Source organism: Pecten maximus, chromosome 4 (assembly GCF_902652985.1).
Source record: "Pecten maximus chromosome 4, xPecMax1.1, whole genome shotgun sequence".
Lineage (NCBI taxonomy): Eukaryota > Metazoa > Mollusca > Bivalvia > Pectinida > Pectinidae > Pecten > Pecten maximus.
The window spans coordinates 40,587,640-40,604,431 of record NC_047018.1 but is presented as its reverse complement, the minus strand read 5'-3'; the positions used below and the strand labels follow the sequence as shown (position 1 = coordinate 40,604,431).

General features: G+C 37.6%; 1 protein-coding gene and 1 long non-coding RNA gene across 17 annotated transcripts in view; one reads left to right on the top strand and one right to left on the bottom strand.

Moving 5' to 3' along the window:
* The window catches only part of LOC117326085 (single-stranded DNA-binding protein 3-like), a 108,921-nt gene that overhangs the window by 64,335 nt on the left and 27,794 nt on the right, over positions 1-16,792 (top strand). For all 6 annotated transcript variants that reach the window (XM_033882693.1, XM_033882694.1, XM_033882692.1 and 3 more), the window contains 2 exons: positions 6,267-6,344; positions 8,056-8,107. In XM_033882693.1, coding sequence (XP_033738584.1) covers positions 6,267-6,344; positions 8,056-8,107 — 130 coding nt within the window. The remainder of the gene's footprint in view (positions 1-6,266; positions 6,345-8,055; positions 8,108-16,792) is intronic.
* LOC117326086 overlaps positions 1-16,792 on the bottom strand; it is a 38,687-nt gene that overhangs the window by 14,165 nt on the left and 7,730 nt on the right. For 4 of the 11 annotated variants that reach the window (XR_004532416.1, XR_004532419.1, XR_004532415.1 and 1 more), the window contains exon 2: positions 11,276-11,974. The exons of 1 other annotated variant lie outside the window; for it this stretch is intronic. This is a non-coding gene — a long non-coding RNA (uncharacterized LOC117326086). Of the gene's footprint in view, positions 1-433; positions 781-7,937; positions 8,071-8,935; positions 9,574-11,275; positions 11,975-13,931; positions 14,172-14,224; positions 15,284-16,792 lie in introns of those variants that run through there. 6 more of the 11 variants (XR_004532420.1, XR_004532417.1, XR_004532418.1 and 3 more) reach the window with 6 other exon arrangements.

Genomic DNA, 16,792 nt, shown 5'->3' with positions numbered 1-16,792 from the left:
CATGCAATTGCTCGGCTCAAATACTGGTTTAATGTACTATGCACTAGGGTTTTCAAAGAAACGAATTGCCTAACTGGTGTTACTTTGAACTATAATCAAATTCCATGAGATCCCTGTAAATCAGGCAGCCTTTGGCAAGAGAAAACCTGCAAGTCTCCTTCAGAGACTTCCAACATTTCTATAAATGACAAAACCATCAAGTTTTCTAAAGGAGAATGATAAGATTCCTTCTAAGACCCCTTAGTGGTTACCAATTAAAAAGCCATACTTTAAAAAAAAAAAAAAAAAAGGAAAAAAAAGAGGTAATGAAAATTTTCTTACCATTTTCTCAATTAGAAAGCCATATACAGAGTTAAGGTTATTCAAATACAGTAACATTCAGCTGTAAAAACTATCTAGTTTTTTCCCCTCTGAAAGAATGCATGAAAGTTACCTCAATGGACTGACTTCTGACGTTCAATCCTGGCGAAACTTTTTGACGTTCAATCCTGGCGGAACTATCCTCACAGAATAGCTTGTTCTGTAAGTAGTATATTTCCATTCGATCGTAATTGAATTGGCCAAAAAAAACTGAATTGTGTGTGGCTAACACAAATGGTCGTGTTCTCCCTGGGGAACGGGAGCGGGATAATTGGTCATCGACAAACATGCAATTGACCATTTAGTCCTGTCTTCTTAAACTACCCCCTTGAAATACTGGTTATGAATTTTATTCATGAGTTGAGAGCCAGCTACCTTGGTCCTGGTGTGTGTGGAGTAGTAGTGTTGTGTGATGGTTTGAGACTTTCACAGCCCATTAGCAGTGCCCCTGAGCGATAGAAAGAAAGGCAAGAATTACGCTATTGAAGTTGTCAGTTTACCCCCTAGCTTCATTAATCACAAAGAGTAGTAGTGTGCTTAGAATTTCAAGACTTTTCTCTCTTCTACTTAAATTTCATATGTGAGTGGCCACTCTTGTGTTTAGGTTGAGAAGTTGGATACCAAACTGCTGATATTACTGATAGTTCTGGTTACATAGTGAGACGAATATTTACTAAAGGGGGAAAATATAGCGATGTCAAGTATTTGGCCACCCTAAGCTGTGAAGGTTTTATGGATTTGAATTAAGTAATTTATTATTGCGATTACTTTGCTTTTAATGGAGAAATTTATTGGGGCTTGTGCAATTTGATACTTGACACCCAACTAGGGGCTTTCCCAACCAAGTTGACACGACAGGTTAGTCATCTACACTACAGAATTAATCTGTATCCTGATTTTCAATTTCACAAAGCCATGAATAGTAGCCATGTTTTTAGATTACTTTTATCTCTTCCCCTACGTTGAAAATTTGTAAGACATTTACTTCATGGCAAATTAACTTATCGGCTTCTCTAATGGAGTTATGGAGCACAGATAAACTAAATGAAGGTTAAAATTATTTCCATTGGAGAAACGTAAATCATTTAACGCACTTATCGTTTTGCCAGTAATGCAATGATTTCTGATTAGACTTCGCCCCAAGTTCTGTGTATACTGGATTTGATTAATGTCAGCATTGAGCTCAAATGAAATATTCCATCTACGTTCCAACTGGGCATTCAGTGCCAGTGTTTACAATCACTGCACGAAGCCTAATAGTGTAACCTGTATCTCAATGAGAACTTAAATGATTTTGAATTTCAGTCAGAATCTATTCCTTCCCATTAATGTCTTCTTTGCTCAGAACTCGTCTCACCTTTAGCGATTGCACCTGTTTGTGTTCTAGAGACCCACTAATAGAATTGGGTATGAAGTATCCAGCTCTGCCTATAGAGGTAACTAACATGAATTGAATATTTAACACTACCTGGCTACTCACAGGAATAGCATGATATCAAAGACTTGTATTTGTGGAACGGTATACATTTGAATAAACATTTACTGATAAATCAAACAAAGTGCTTTTCTGAACTGGTCGGAGATTTAGCTGATGATGGAACAATTATCCCAACCATTACATGTAGGGGATAATACTGCAAATTGCTTTGTATTCCATCAAAGCATCCAAGCTGGGGTCGCTGCCACCACACTGCAAGCAATTAATTGGTAGAAAATGTGGGGGGAAACTCTGAGTGGCATGCATAGTAAGGAATCAAAGTCGTGAAGGCTTGAGCAATTTTCTAAAGAGGCTGGCCATCAATCAGAATACCAACACTTGTTAGACACAGGCAGAGTCCTATAGGATACAAACGCACTGGCGATAGATTTACATATGTCAAATTCATACACACTGCCTAGAAATGTATTTCTCACAAGAGAAAATACCTCTTCTCTTTGGATTGAAGAATCGAGACAAAAAGCCTCTTAAGAATGCTTTCAGATTTATCACTATTTTACAGATTGGTAATGAAGAAAATATCAGGCTTCAGAATTGAAAGGCAGCTGCAGTGTATTAGCCTGTATCCACAAAATACTGATTCCTGGGATGTTCTATTAATTGAGTTTGAGAACAACAAGACTGATATTGGATTCCTGATTGCAAAATCTGAAGGAAACAACAGCTCACAACATTCATATATCACCAAAGTGGATCTGGGTAGACTGCTAACTCGGAAATCTCAACAGGATCTCCATGTCCTGGCATATGTTATCCTGATAATATCTCCACTAAGAATCACACCCTGTTTTAAAGGCTGCCATTGCATTGATGTCTTATAAACAGTTTAATCTTGTGTTAAATTACCATACAAAATAAATCGGGGAATTTTCATTGGCACACTTCATAGTGGAAAGGTAAAAATCATGGTTCATATGGAAGTACATGTATTATTATATTATTGTAACAGGAGAGGAGAAAATGTAGCGGCCAGACCGGGGTTCGAACCCGGGACCTCCGAACACTAGCCGGATGCTCTACCAATTGAGCTACCTGGTCACCGATGATCGACCCAGTCCAGTCCCGCTACATTATAATTGGAACATACGGAAGAAAAAAGTAGTTATATAACTGATGAGAATGAAGAAAAAATAGTTCCCCAAGCTATACGAGTAGGAAGAAAAAATAGTTCCCTCAGCTGTATGATGAGTAGGAAGAAAAACATATTTCCTGAAGCTGTATTACAACTGGAAATAGTTAACACAGTAATGCTACTGCTAATAATTTCATATAGTTCAAACAGAAGTATTACAACTAATAAAGAATGAGAAAATGTAGTTCCCATAGCAGTTTAACAGCAAATGAATTAAGTGAAAAAGTGTTTCCCACAGCAGTGTTACAACTGACAAGTTGAGGTAAAGAAATTGTTCCAACGGCAATGCTGTACTTGATTTAAATAGGGTGCAGTGTTCGTTTCCGATGAAAGTGTTTTTAGGCTTGTATTTAACCCAAAGTTGATGGGAAACACTTGATCAAACAAACCATTCTGTGTTGTATGCACTTGGAATTTCCCTGAGTTTCCCTTGGGAGTTCAGTGTTTAGTGTGTGTTTGCTCATAATTACATGTGCATGTTGCTGGTACTACTTTTAAAGCTTTTACATATCTGGATGGTAATGATCTCCATTTTTGAGAAAACATTTAGTTTTACTAGCTTTTAATCAGAGCCCTCCACATTTCCTGTGAAGTTGTTTCTCCCCTCTTGTTTCCACTGCTGCGCTTTTAATGAATTATTGAAGGTAGTATTGCAAAATGGGGGACTCATTGGAAGCTATTTGGCTGCATAGTAAATCTGATGAATATGTCATTCACTCAACCTTCATGAGATGATGCTAATAGAATTGCAAGCTCACTTCGTACAGTAGATATACTCATTCACATTGTTAGCAAAATGAAATTTCAAATGAATTTTTTTTTTTTTTTTTTTTTCGAATTTAGTTAGTTGATCACACATGGTATGGAGTTGTATGGGGAAGGTAATTAGAACATGCATTATCAGGGCCCATGCATTATCAGGGCCAGTTATAAGTGGGAGAAGGAGAAAAGCATGCATGATAGATTCATGGAGAAAAGCTTCCTGCGTCCTGTTGAATATTTTATATATATTGATATGCAGCACCTGTAACTTAATGTTGAAGTCATAATTTGATTCCAAACATGACAGTACATGTGTTTACGTTTGGGCCATCGGCTATGATAAAGGCTGGACGAGACAAACGCATAAAAAACGACACCCTTTAAATGATTTCTGGATCATATACACTGTGGGCCAATAAATAATGACAATGAGTGCGGTAATAATGGCAAGACTCCATTGTGTGGTTGGAGACAAAGCAGAAACAAAAAGGGAAAATTAGTTGATCATATGTGACTACCCTTGGCACTTGAGAGCTCAGATAAGAACTCTCTTCCCCTGGGAGACAATAAAGTCCTGGTGATGTCTACAGCACATGGCAGGAAAGTGGACTATTTAATGCTTCAATGACAGAAAAGTTACATAGGACAAAGTTTGGACTGGCTTATTTTCATGGCTAGGAAAGTGCTACTAGCGGCCATGATAGTTTGGGTTATGGCCACCTCACAGGTTACGCCATACAGACAAGCCTAGTGAGGGGAAACATGGCAAATAGACAGCCAATAGCTTCCTGACAGGAAACCAAGATGACAGCAGCACTTTCTGAAAACTACTTTATGTTCTTTGTTTTACTGGTACATAGAGTGGAAAGTGGAGCAATAAAATGATATAGTAGAGAATGGTTGTCGTGTGGATAAGTAGGTCAAAGGTCATGTCGTCATGAGAGCAAATGGCTACCTTGCATTTTCATCCCTGGAGAATGGCTGACTACCATTAGAGGAAATGTTCTGGTATATAGACATGATGAGATACTTCCCATCCAAAGTTCAAATCATTATGTGTTGGCAAAGTGTTTCCTTGTACAGGATGAAAGGTAGTCGTCCCTTCAAAAAGTCATAAAATCTATGATCAAGATTTGACAGCTTGCAAGAATGATAGGAATTACAATTTCTTGCAAGATTTCCCAATGAGAAAAAATTCTCTGCATCTGGTATCTTTCAAAATTTCAAGAGTCACTGTGACAGAGATTGAAAACAAATTTAATCTTCAAGAGTCCATGTGACAAAGATTAATCAAATGGCAAATTGAAAGCGAGCCATGTGAAAAGGATTAAATTGGGGCGACTTCTGTCACTGACAGCCGATTCTTGTAGAGAAAGAAAAATTCAAGTGTGCTGTTAGAAAAAACCTATGTAATTACTGTCAGAATGTTCCGAGGTAATTACAGAGTAATTGTATTTATTTTCCATTAGTGTGCCAACTCTATTATCATTATATTTCTGCAGAGCAAAATTTTTAAGAAAAATACTCCTTACGGGTGAATTTATTAAGTTCACTATCTTATGGAATGGTATTCAAGGCATTCATACTTAAAATTGTTGGCCCATGAAAAATGCATGTTTTTGATTAGATTTTTCCAAGTTAACTATTTCCATACAAAATCATGAAAGACATGGTTACGGAATCTTAAAATAGAGATTTTATATTCATAGACTGTTTCCGTAAGGTATTAAAATCTAAATTGAGTGATTATAGACCATTATATAAAACATGTGTATTGTGTTTAACGATTATTGATTCAAGCCAGTTAGAGAAAAGAGGGAGGTTGGAAAAAATATTAGAATTTGTAAATACGGTTATTTTCATGTATTTGTATGATTAGGTTGACTTGCTGGCAATCTGTATGCAGTTGAGTAGAACAACGAAAAAATTAGGAGGATGTGGGTTTAGTATGCATACCAATGCACACCAATTTCAGACACGACAAAATACTTAATTAGTCAATAGAGTTACGTGTTTGTTCACAGACCTGTCACAGAGATATGATTGATGCGTTATTTATATATATTTTGAACTTTTTAATGTCATTGATGTATTCATATTTCATGGTGATCAGTTTTTGGGTTGTTTTGTCGGGACCAAAACCCTGACACTCCGTAAAAAAAATTGTTATGTTATTTTTATGTGAGGGCATGTCATATGATTTATATGTTGATGAGCTGCTTTTGTCAGTGATTTCATTATGAGCATTTGTATGCTAATGCTTAAAAAATGCTAATTCTTTTTTTTGTCATATTCTTTGTTCATCATTTACAGTAGAATATCATCGTTTTATGTCTTATTTCCTTGTAGAAGGTTCCAACATCTATCAACCAGAATTAACATTTGTGTGATTTACAATGCAGGTTAATGATTTTTTCTAGCTTCCGAAATGCCAGATGGATTTTTCCCCCCAGAGTCATATTTGTAATGCATGTCACTGAAAGGTATTTTTATGAAGTCGTTTTATATTTTCAGCCATTTATGTCACCGCGATATCCAGGTGGTCCGCGAGGTCCTGGGTCAGTACGATTACCTAATCAAGTAGACTTCAATGTAAGTACAGCTCAAAAGATCACCTTCATTAAAATAATACCAAGATTTAATTAGATGATAAAAAATGTGCATGATTTCATATAAGATACCTCGTAATATATTTAAAGGAAACATTAAAATAGAATTAATCTTGAATTGAAAGTGTTTCTTTAAAAAAAGGCAAGTATATCTTTCTTTTAGCCCATGTATTTATACACATTACTCGGTCTCTCATCCACCTTCTACCCTCTAACATTATCTCTCTCTCATCCACCCTCTATCATAATCTCTCTCTCACCCACCATCAGTGCACATTTACTTTGAAAAGAAACGAAAAAGAAAATAGTTACTCAGATGAATCAAAAGTATAAACTAGATGAGAAAATACTAGGAACAGGTGCACACAGAAATAATACTGAGTAATACAGTCAGCCTATAACAGTATAATCACTATTAAATCAGGATCAAAAAGTGCCCAATTATCCTGTGACTAAACTTCAAACGTCTGTTGATCATAACGATCTTGTCTTTGAAAATCTCAGTGTAATAAGTAGCCTACCCATGGAAGCACCAATACTACAAACAGGGACGACTCGGTGACACCGTTTATTTACCTGAAAAGTTTGATTGATCTGATGACAAAGAGCTAATCGTAGACTGAGTAGCGACACAGACATCCTAGCTGATTTGCCTGTGTACAAATTGATATAGGTGAGCTTGTAACAGTCCTATCCAATACCACATTTAATGGTCAATTAGATCCCATGTACAAACACGACATGACAGATGGCTTTGTATGACATTCAAATAAAATTACATGAAAACTGAATTATGTATTTTACATATAATTTAGAGTAATATATCAAGTGTTGAATCTTGGGACACCCTTAACCAGCCTGTGATGATATAATAGAAAGATAATGTGATACTACTACTACTATGTATTGACATTTTCCATTTCCCCCGGTATAATATATGACATCTTCTCTGTGATGTATGACATTTACCTGTATCAGGTATGACATCTTCTCTGTGATGTATGACATTTACCTGTATCAGGTATGACATTTACCTGTACCAGGTAGGACATCTTCTCTGTGATGTATGACATTTACCTGTATCAGGTATGACATCTCTGTGATGTATGACATTTACCTGTACCAGGTAGGACATCTTCTCTGTGATGTATGACATTTACCTGTATCAGGTATGACATTTACCGGTATCGGGTATGACATTTACCGGTATCAGGTATGACATCCTCTCTGTGATGTATGACATTTACCTGTACCAGGTAGGACATTCAAAAATATATATCTTGTTCCAACAATTCCTCTCACTCTGTGCATATGAACATGTAGAGATAAAATTGATGTCATAAGTTGATACATCTCCCATCCCAACTAGTCTGGACAACTTAACCACCCTGGACAAACAGGTGCTGCTGATTACAACAGAAATATCTCAAACATGCTGGGTGTCTCTCCATATCAAAGTATATTACAGCACCCTGTCAAAGATTTAACATATTATCTCTGTCAAGCACATACATCACAGTTATGTTAAAAATAAATAAAACATATGTTATGTAAGTATTTCAAATGGATGCCTTACCGTGCAAATGTAGAATGTTGGAAAGAAAAGTTCCTCAGATCTCCAGTTGCTATTTGACCACAGAGTCTCCCATTTACATTGTCAGTTTTGGGACTAACTTTATATTTGTACATTACAGAACAGCGGCACAGGCCAGATGCCAATGGGGAACAGCATGGAACCCAGACCAGGTAAGTGACCTTAATGTGACCTCTGACCTCCGTAAATTTTCATTCAATAGTGACCTCATTGCTATGGCCAATAAGGACCTAACTTGACACTTAGTGCAACACACGCTGATGGTGCCAGCCATTGATATTCAGCAATGTATCGGAAAACCTTTACAACAGACTTGTACAACTTCCTGTCGGATTAGGGTAAAGCCCCAATATTGATAGTAGTGATCTGCTAGGATCCTCAAGGTCACCATAGCAAGGTCAAATAACCCCCATACGGCTTTGTGACTGTTGTTGTGTGTTTTCTCAGCAAGTTAAATTGTACACAAGGAGCTTAGTAAATATTGTTGGGAGAAATTTGTGGCCTGCTAATGGACTTTCACAGAAAAACTTCAAACACATTTCTTCAAGGGACACTTGCAAAGAGTAATGAAGCATTCCTAAACCTCTGAGCTACTTTCTTGAATGGCAGAGGTTGTTGGCTGTTTTAGGCTTCAGGTTGTCGTACCAGGAATGTTAATGGAGTGTGTTGCACAGTAGGGATTTCACCGGTAATTCTCCCAGAATGGTGAGCCACACTGGGTGTCCTCAGGTAGATAAGACCATGAAGATTAATACAGCCGAGATATTAATGATGAATATCAGTAAGAGATTTAATGACGGGGGAATTGGCATTTGGTGTTAAGAACATATCTGCTGAACTTTTTATCAAAGCTGAATAATATTCATTAACAAACAAACAAGAAATGGGATTGGGTGACACAATTTACCCACAATGCAAATTTTGGTAAAATACTCTCCAAAAATAAACAAGATGAAAATAAATTGTACAAGAGTTCCTACCTTGAGAATCGTTTCTAGCTAGCTCTTTCCAGCCCTTGGTTGATGGAAATACCACCAGCTATCTGGTGGAGAACCGTATGGCCTGACAATGTTTTATCCTGACATACAGCAGGCTGGTTACCAGAGGGATTGAAGTACCACACTCAACAAATGATGACATTCTGCACATCATCTAACTACCACAGAACGTTTTGTATAACATCATCAGCAGCTGTGCCAGACTCCATCCTCCTTCCCAAATGGTTAAAGCAATCTTCAGTCCTCCCTCCCAGTAGGTCTGGCTGTATCTCCCTGCCCGGAGCCACAGCAAGTGTATAGATAACAGAGCAAATCCCCCATTATTTTTACATATCTACTGTTGATTCTTTGGAGCAACCATTATTGAAAGCATTTATTGCCGATCAGGCTTGAAATAGGGCTGTCAGGAGGAAAATAGAGCGTTCATTAATCAAAACGATTGCTAGCTCCCTCTACATGCTGCCCTGTATGGAAACCCAATAGATTTTCCTTGGAAGAGGAATTGGACTGTCGATGGAGGGGGTCTGGCCCGGTGACAGCTTCCAGTCACAAGACAATATCAGTATCCTGTAATCAGGCTCAATTCTGCCTTCTGGCATGTCCAAGGATTATAAAAGCAATTGATAATTTAAAAATGACAGTCTCTAGTATACTAAGGAATGCAAGGGACACCAAGAACAGATCAATTGATCTCTATATATACAGGAGGCACGGCTTTGAAGACAGGCACTTGTCCTTGTATATTGATTATACAGCTTTCCAATTTAGTCTTTGAGACAATTTGTCATTTTCAAATTTCATGAATTCATTAAAAGAAATCTACTTGTGATTTGAGTCTTGTGTAGAACACTGATTGCACTTTTGCTTCAGGATTGAAATTGATACTGCTACCCAGTGTTTTCATACAAGAACAGCTTATCACCTAGATATGGACATAAAGATCAATAAAGCTGAGAAAGTGTGGGTACTTGGTATTCAGTAGTGAGATAAATACTTACGGGGCCCACACTTGATAGATATGGAATCGTATGACATTTTTGTGGGGTAAATATGAATAATTGAACTGACTAACCCCCTACGCAAGTCATTGTAATTAATTATTCTGTATAATTGGGGACCTAAAGATACTGTATTCACCCAGCAAAGGAAAGCATTCTCATATTATACAAGCAGTCCACAATTTATTTCCAATATTGCATTCCCAGTAAGGCAGATATATATCGGCTTAATTTGGATGGATATATTAGTAAGGGAAATGAATGGCTGAAAATGTATATATGGTTATCAAGTTGAAACACCATAAGAGGAGATTTTCGATCTCCTTTCATGGTAAAATTTGACATGGAATGGATTTACATTGCATGTTACACAATACATGTCGGGCATGCATGTATCTTTATATAGTAAGGAGCCAAAGTTATATTGATGATGAGGCTGAAAACGATACCAATGTCTGTACAAGTGCCGAGACTAAAGCTAATTACTTGTGCAGATAAAATCTCGTCTAATTTGCAGAAGCAAAAGAGAAAAGTGAAGAAAAATGCAAAAGCACTATCAAGTACATGAGCTGTCGCACGATAATGAAGCTAAGAACGTAATCTGTTGTCGTACCTGTATCATGACTGGCATAACAACACCGTAGCCGCGCCATACTCATTGTGGGCAAAGCAATTATTGTGGAATAAATCTTAACAACTTGATATTAAAATGATCATTATTGAATTTTATCGTTGGCATGGAACGTGTGCCAACTTCCTATAGAAGACAGTAAGAAGCCTAGCCGAGTGTGATGGCCTGTAGTTGCGGTATATTGTTTCTCTTGTACTATCTGCATATCGGTAGTTCCTTTTCTTTTGATCATTGGAGACGGTAGAGTATATCTGTAGCTGTATAAGAATCCAATAGGTCGCATGTAAAACCTTCCTTTGATATGTTTCCCAATGTATTGACTAGCAAGTTGGTAAATGGTTGATTAATGTGGTGTACGTGCTTTGATGGTGTGCTGAATGAAGTGATATAGTGGCAATAAGCAAAGAATCGAGCCTTTTAGTCACAGCAACTACTAGGCTAACATCTTGTATCGCTAATGTCATCTAGGCCGAGTGTTATGGACTTTCTGTGTTGTGTTGTCCAAGACATTACATGTGTGATTGTTGCAGTTACTTGACAAGCTCCAAGGGAGAAGAATGGGGAAAAGAAGCCCCAGGGAAAAAATGTTGGCAACACCACTGTCTAGAATTTATAACTATTTTATTGGAAACAAAAAAAAAAATTGTAGAACTGGGCCATAATTTTTATTTTAATGAAAAAATTCATGCTTACCTTATTGAGATTGTGTATGTTGCTGATGTGATGTTGGCCTAAAGCCTATTTTAATCCAAAGGTATAAATCCCACATTTCTCTCCTGTTGGAATACAAAGCAACAAGGAAATGAATCCCACATTTATCCTGTTGGAATACAGAACTATATTTAATACACAACACACGAAATCACATATCGTGTATACCTCCACAAAAGACATTCATAGGAATGTATAACACACTTTCCTCAGACACTAATTACTGGCAAAATATATCCATCAACAGGTATAGAGACAGGTATTGTACCTGTCAGAGGTTATCCGTTAACGGTGAATCGTTGATAAGAGTACACATCCTCTGGGTGTATCTCCAGGTATATTTCCGGGTGTGACTCCATGGGTCCAGGTGTGCATCTCCACAGCTAGGTATCCTGGTGTATCATCACAGGTTTACTTCCACAGGTGTATCAACACTTATCCCTGTTACTGTCCACAGGTAAAACTATTATCATGGTATCCATTTGTAGGGACTCTTGAACAGGTGTATAAGCTCCTAGCCAGGTGAATCCCTCCACTGTACCTTTAGGACAACATGATAGTGGGATAATGTACCATACTCCCGGGAGCCTTATGTATTGCAATGTCATTCATGGTCCTATGGTGTCAGCCTGTAGTATTGTTGACCTGTCTGGTTGTTCTTTATGGAATGATATTCATTTCCTGAAAATATATAAAAGATGGTGAGATAATATGTGGTCCAAATCCTTCATTAGTACGTGTAGGAATGATTGACCCTGTTTGTGTGTCTATGCAATTTGGAATTCGACAGCAAACCCAGGCAGCCTGTCAAGAAACCGCACCATGACCATCGACAGCAGCGTCTGCTTGTCAGTCCACTAGTAGTACAGCTAACCTTGGACTCGTTAACACGACCTACACTTTCTGGGTCAAAGGAGATGTAACGCAAGAAAGAACAGAGAGAAAATCTACATAAGGAAAAGAAATAAATACACACACGGAAGAAAAACATCTACATTCTTTACATACAAAAAAACTACATACTCTATCACCAAAATGAATTACACACTGGCACAAGGCAAAAATATAAATGAAGCGTAAACCTATCTAGGTTGTGGAGCAAAACCAATTGCAGGCAAACAGGGGAAAAAATATTGTAATTACAGAGGAAACCAAATAACATGTGATTTCTATGTAGGCCCTGCCTGGGTTCCACTGTCTTGATTTGACTGACAAAAAACAGGAGAGATAATATCACAATGCTATTATACATAGCGATATCTTACTGAAGCCCCAGACAGCCCATCCACTCTCTTTTATACAGTTATGAATATTAACTACACAGATAATTACCTTCCCAATGAAAATAAACTGATTTTGTGTGCCCCATTCATAGACAGTAAATGTATCGGTATTTGATAAGCTCCTTGCTTTTCCATTGGGAGAAATTCCAGTTATTGTTGGTAACAGACACCCACATATATTATATATAAATTACACTTATTAGAATACAATTATACTTAACATATTATATAATACTTCAGCTTAATGAAACTGCTAGAACATAAAATTGAAGTTTTACCTAATACAGTGAAACCTGACTTCACCGACACAGCATGGGACCGAGTCAATGTGTTGGATATGACAGTGTAAAATCAGTGTCGGCAATGACAGTAGAGCATGTCACTGTTCCGGTAGATTTGATTGGATGTTTTTAAAGTTGTTTGTCAGTAAAAGCTGGTTTCACTATATATGTTAAATTTACATTTTAAATTGCTACTAAATGCATGCCATACATATTGAGGAGTTTTTAAAAGTAACAGGCCACTTTTGTAAAATGTCAGAATGTTTGTTAATGAATTTACTGGATAAAATGCGTAATGTTTAATACATTCAACTTAAATATTGTAATAGTAGACGATAAGGACACTACATTCACTGGACTCCTGAACTGGGTTTCTGTATACAATTGACAAAATCTAGAATGTAGCCTTAATTGAAAGCGATACATGGTGATCTCTCAAAAATATAATTAGCCATGTCATGTGTGTTAATGATGGCTACGGGACTCTTCAACAGCAGTTTTGTGCTGGTTTTACGTTTGTGGCCCACTTTAAAGACGGCTATTTAAACCAATATAAATGTAAATACCCTCATTGCTAGGTTCTTTCATCCATAACCAAGGGGATCGCTTCTGTCTGTTTTCCCACATCTTCGATTTGAGTGATAACTTTAACTGATGCACCAGAATAGCATTGGGTGTATCACTCACAGCACTGCTTCCATCAATTTGACAGTCTTAAGATGTGGATAATCCTATTTCGTGATAAGCATATTTTATATATATGTTATTTCCTGGTTTCAGATTGCTTTTAAATGTTGTTTATCATTGGCTGGCTCTGTCCTGACAACAGGCAATGAGTACAGTAACAGATGGCCAGCATATGTCCAATATATCAAATTGTAATCAGGCATACCTCTTTGTATCTTCAAATATCACATGCCATTAAGCAAAATATCTGCATGTTTTGTGAGTAAAATGCCTTGAAAGCTTTGCACTAATATTCTGCTTCTCGTGAGTGGTTTGTGTTTAAATGGTGTAAGCCGTACATAACTTGTGTACAAAAACATTTAGTAATAGCAAATAAGAGGCAGTTACCTTGGAATCCTGTTGGTCATGATACAGTTTCCAGGAATGACCTTCGTTTGCTGTAAGGTGCCCTCATTTCTGTTTACTATAGGTTAATTTCAAACCTAAACTCTTCTCATCGGCCATATTCTGTTTACTATAGGTTAATTTCAAACCTAAACTCTTCTCATCAACGAGGACATCTGTTAACTTGACAAGTGTCCACAGCAGGCAAACCTGATTGATTTAGTTCTCACAGTCTATGACAAGTCTTTAGAATCTCTTTAGTCTAAATTAGTATTGATATTGTTAAGTACACTGACCTTGTTTACCGATAGTTTCCACCAAAACCCTCCATGAAATGTTTTTTGTCGAACAAATTACATAGCCACAGCTATCTGTCTCTGCATCGTATCATAGTATGAGGCTAGCCTACCCCCTCTTGAGAACTCTTCAGTGGAGGAGGCCAATAAAAACATCAGCTATGTTGACATTGGATTCCTTTCAGTGGCTGTCAATGCTTGTAACTCTGTGACAAGTTTTCTGTACGTTTTCCTGGTGAAAATTACCGGAGACAAATGGAAATGTTGGCATAGTGTAACCAAGGCATTAGAAACGGTATTTATCACTGACCAGATCTGTATAGAAGTCTTCTGTGAACCTTATAGTCAGAGTTGTCTTGCTGCTATGATGGCTCCCTGTGTCCAGTACCAAGCCAGTGTCGATGGCTTCTCTGTGGATATCCCCATCTGCAGGTTTCACAAGTCATACATCATGTTGTATCCAGCACAGGTCGGGAATATTGGAGGAAGTTCCTAGGCAGTTTGTCACTGGAGACTGCTGAGGAGAGAGGGCCTTGTATCCAATCACTGGCCACTCCAGATTTGTTATGGCCCTCCTACAGGCCCTCCCACAGAACAGGTGCTTGTACAAGTCTATATTATTCCCCTCTCCACTGCCTGCAGGGCTACAAAGACGGACTCAATAAGTGCTGCTCCATTTCTGTCCAACACATCACATATCCTCCGTAGGTTAAAAACAACTCTATCAACCCGTGGCAGTTTAATGCATTAGAGCCCTTCAGGTGTACAAGCTGCTGATTTTTGCCGCCTGCCACTTTCCAGCGTAATCAGTTTTACTGTAGTGTTATCTACGGGATAATACAAACCATTCAATATTGCGGGTTTTTGTAAGGCGACATGTGATCAGCTCCCCATCCATAGCAGGCTCTGTTGGATTTCGTTCTCTACATTTTGTGTAGTAGCTGTCAGATATCCACATTTCAGCATGCAAAACACCAGCACTAAATCTCATTCATTACACATTTGAACGATATTCCCCTGTGTCACTGTGATTATTTGGCTTTTCATTGCTAGTGATTCCTGCTGACTGAAGGACTGAAGTTATATGTGTTTCATGACACTTGACACTTACACATTATCAGGGCCTCTCAGGCATGGCTATACATGATTGGGGCCTGCACAATACTAATCATACTTGGCAATGTCTTTGAAGTTTTATCTGTTAGACGTTTAATGACACCGGCTCAAAAACATATGATGATTTTGCCACGGTTAATAAGATTGTCAGTAGTCCCCACTTAACAGTTTCCCCAATTATTAAGTCTGGCCAGCTTGGTAATTGCCAGAACAACACAGCAATTTATAAAAATAGGTTACCACTGATTTTCATAGAGGTTAAAACCTGGTTAAGATTTAGAAATTTAGCCGGGAGTATTGGACAACATGAAGTAGCTATAGCTACAACTAATTGTTTTTGCCTAACTGCTTCTCCAGCTGTGCATGGAAGAATGTTCAATTTGTGTGCCAAGTAAATTACTAGAACAAATTATGCTATAGAACTAAACAAAATTTACCACAATTGTATTTCAGAGAGAGCTCAAGCCTTGTTAGTCTTAAATATAGAAAGTTTTGAAAGGAAACTATGTAGAAAATATACATCTATAAAAATATAGATATATTAGTCAATAATGGTTTGTAAAGGAACACAAATTGTATCTCAACTCATCAGGTATCTTACAGAATGTGATATACATCTGTCTATTATTAAATGAAAAGTGACTTTGACAATGCATTACCTGGTAGTCTGCTTAAAATAGCTTCCCACAGAAAGAAAAAAAGTATAGATCCATTAGCGAAGTATTATGGAACTGTAGTCTGATCCTCAAACATGACACTTTGTTTGGATCTAACCATGGACTTCTTTTCTATAATGCTTTTTCAGCTAATGACATATTTTTAGGATGACATGAAGGATTCGTACCATTGCCAGACATGCGTGTAGTTTTCCGCTCATAGAGGTCACATTCAAGCTTCAATACATCTGTCAGGGGAAATGTATTTGAACTGTATCTTTGAAAACGGAATCGTGTATAGAAAAATCCAATACCGTGGTCAGTGGTGTATAGAAAAATCCAATACCGTGGTCATACCGTCGAAAAAATGGTGACATATTGTACAGGATTTGTCAGCTGTAGAACTGGGGATCGGTATTTCTCTCACTGGTACATGCCATTAGAAAGTTTGTGCTGGAGCCTGGGGTATCTTAGCAGGCCTCTATCCTGGAAGGGGGCTTACCCAGTTCTGAAAGCCAAGTTTTGCCTCAGCTATCCTAATGCTGTTGCGTGATAATTGCTTGCACTCAGTTAAATTGGATCAATTTACATTTTGAAAATAATCGATACCATAATACATAAACAAGAGTCATTACAACAGGAAGCTGTAAGAGAGAAAGTAGCCCGGGGAGCTTGTTATATGGCCAATGCACACACTACATGGAACTTTTACACAAGAGGGGTGCTAAATGGAGAGGGACACGTTTAGAGATGTTTTCATCAGTTAGTAGAATGGCCTCATCTCGGAATTCAATTA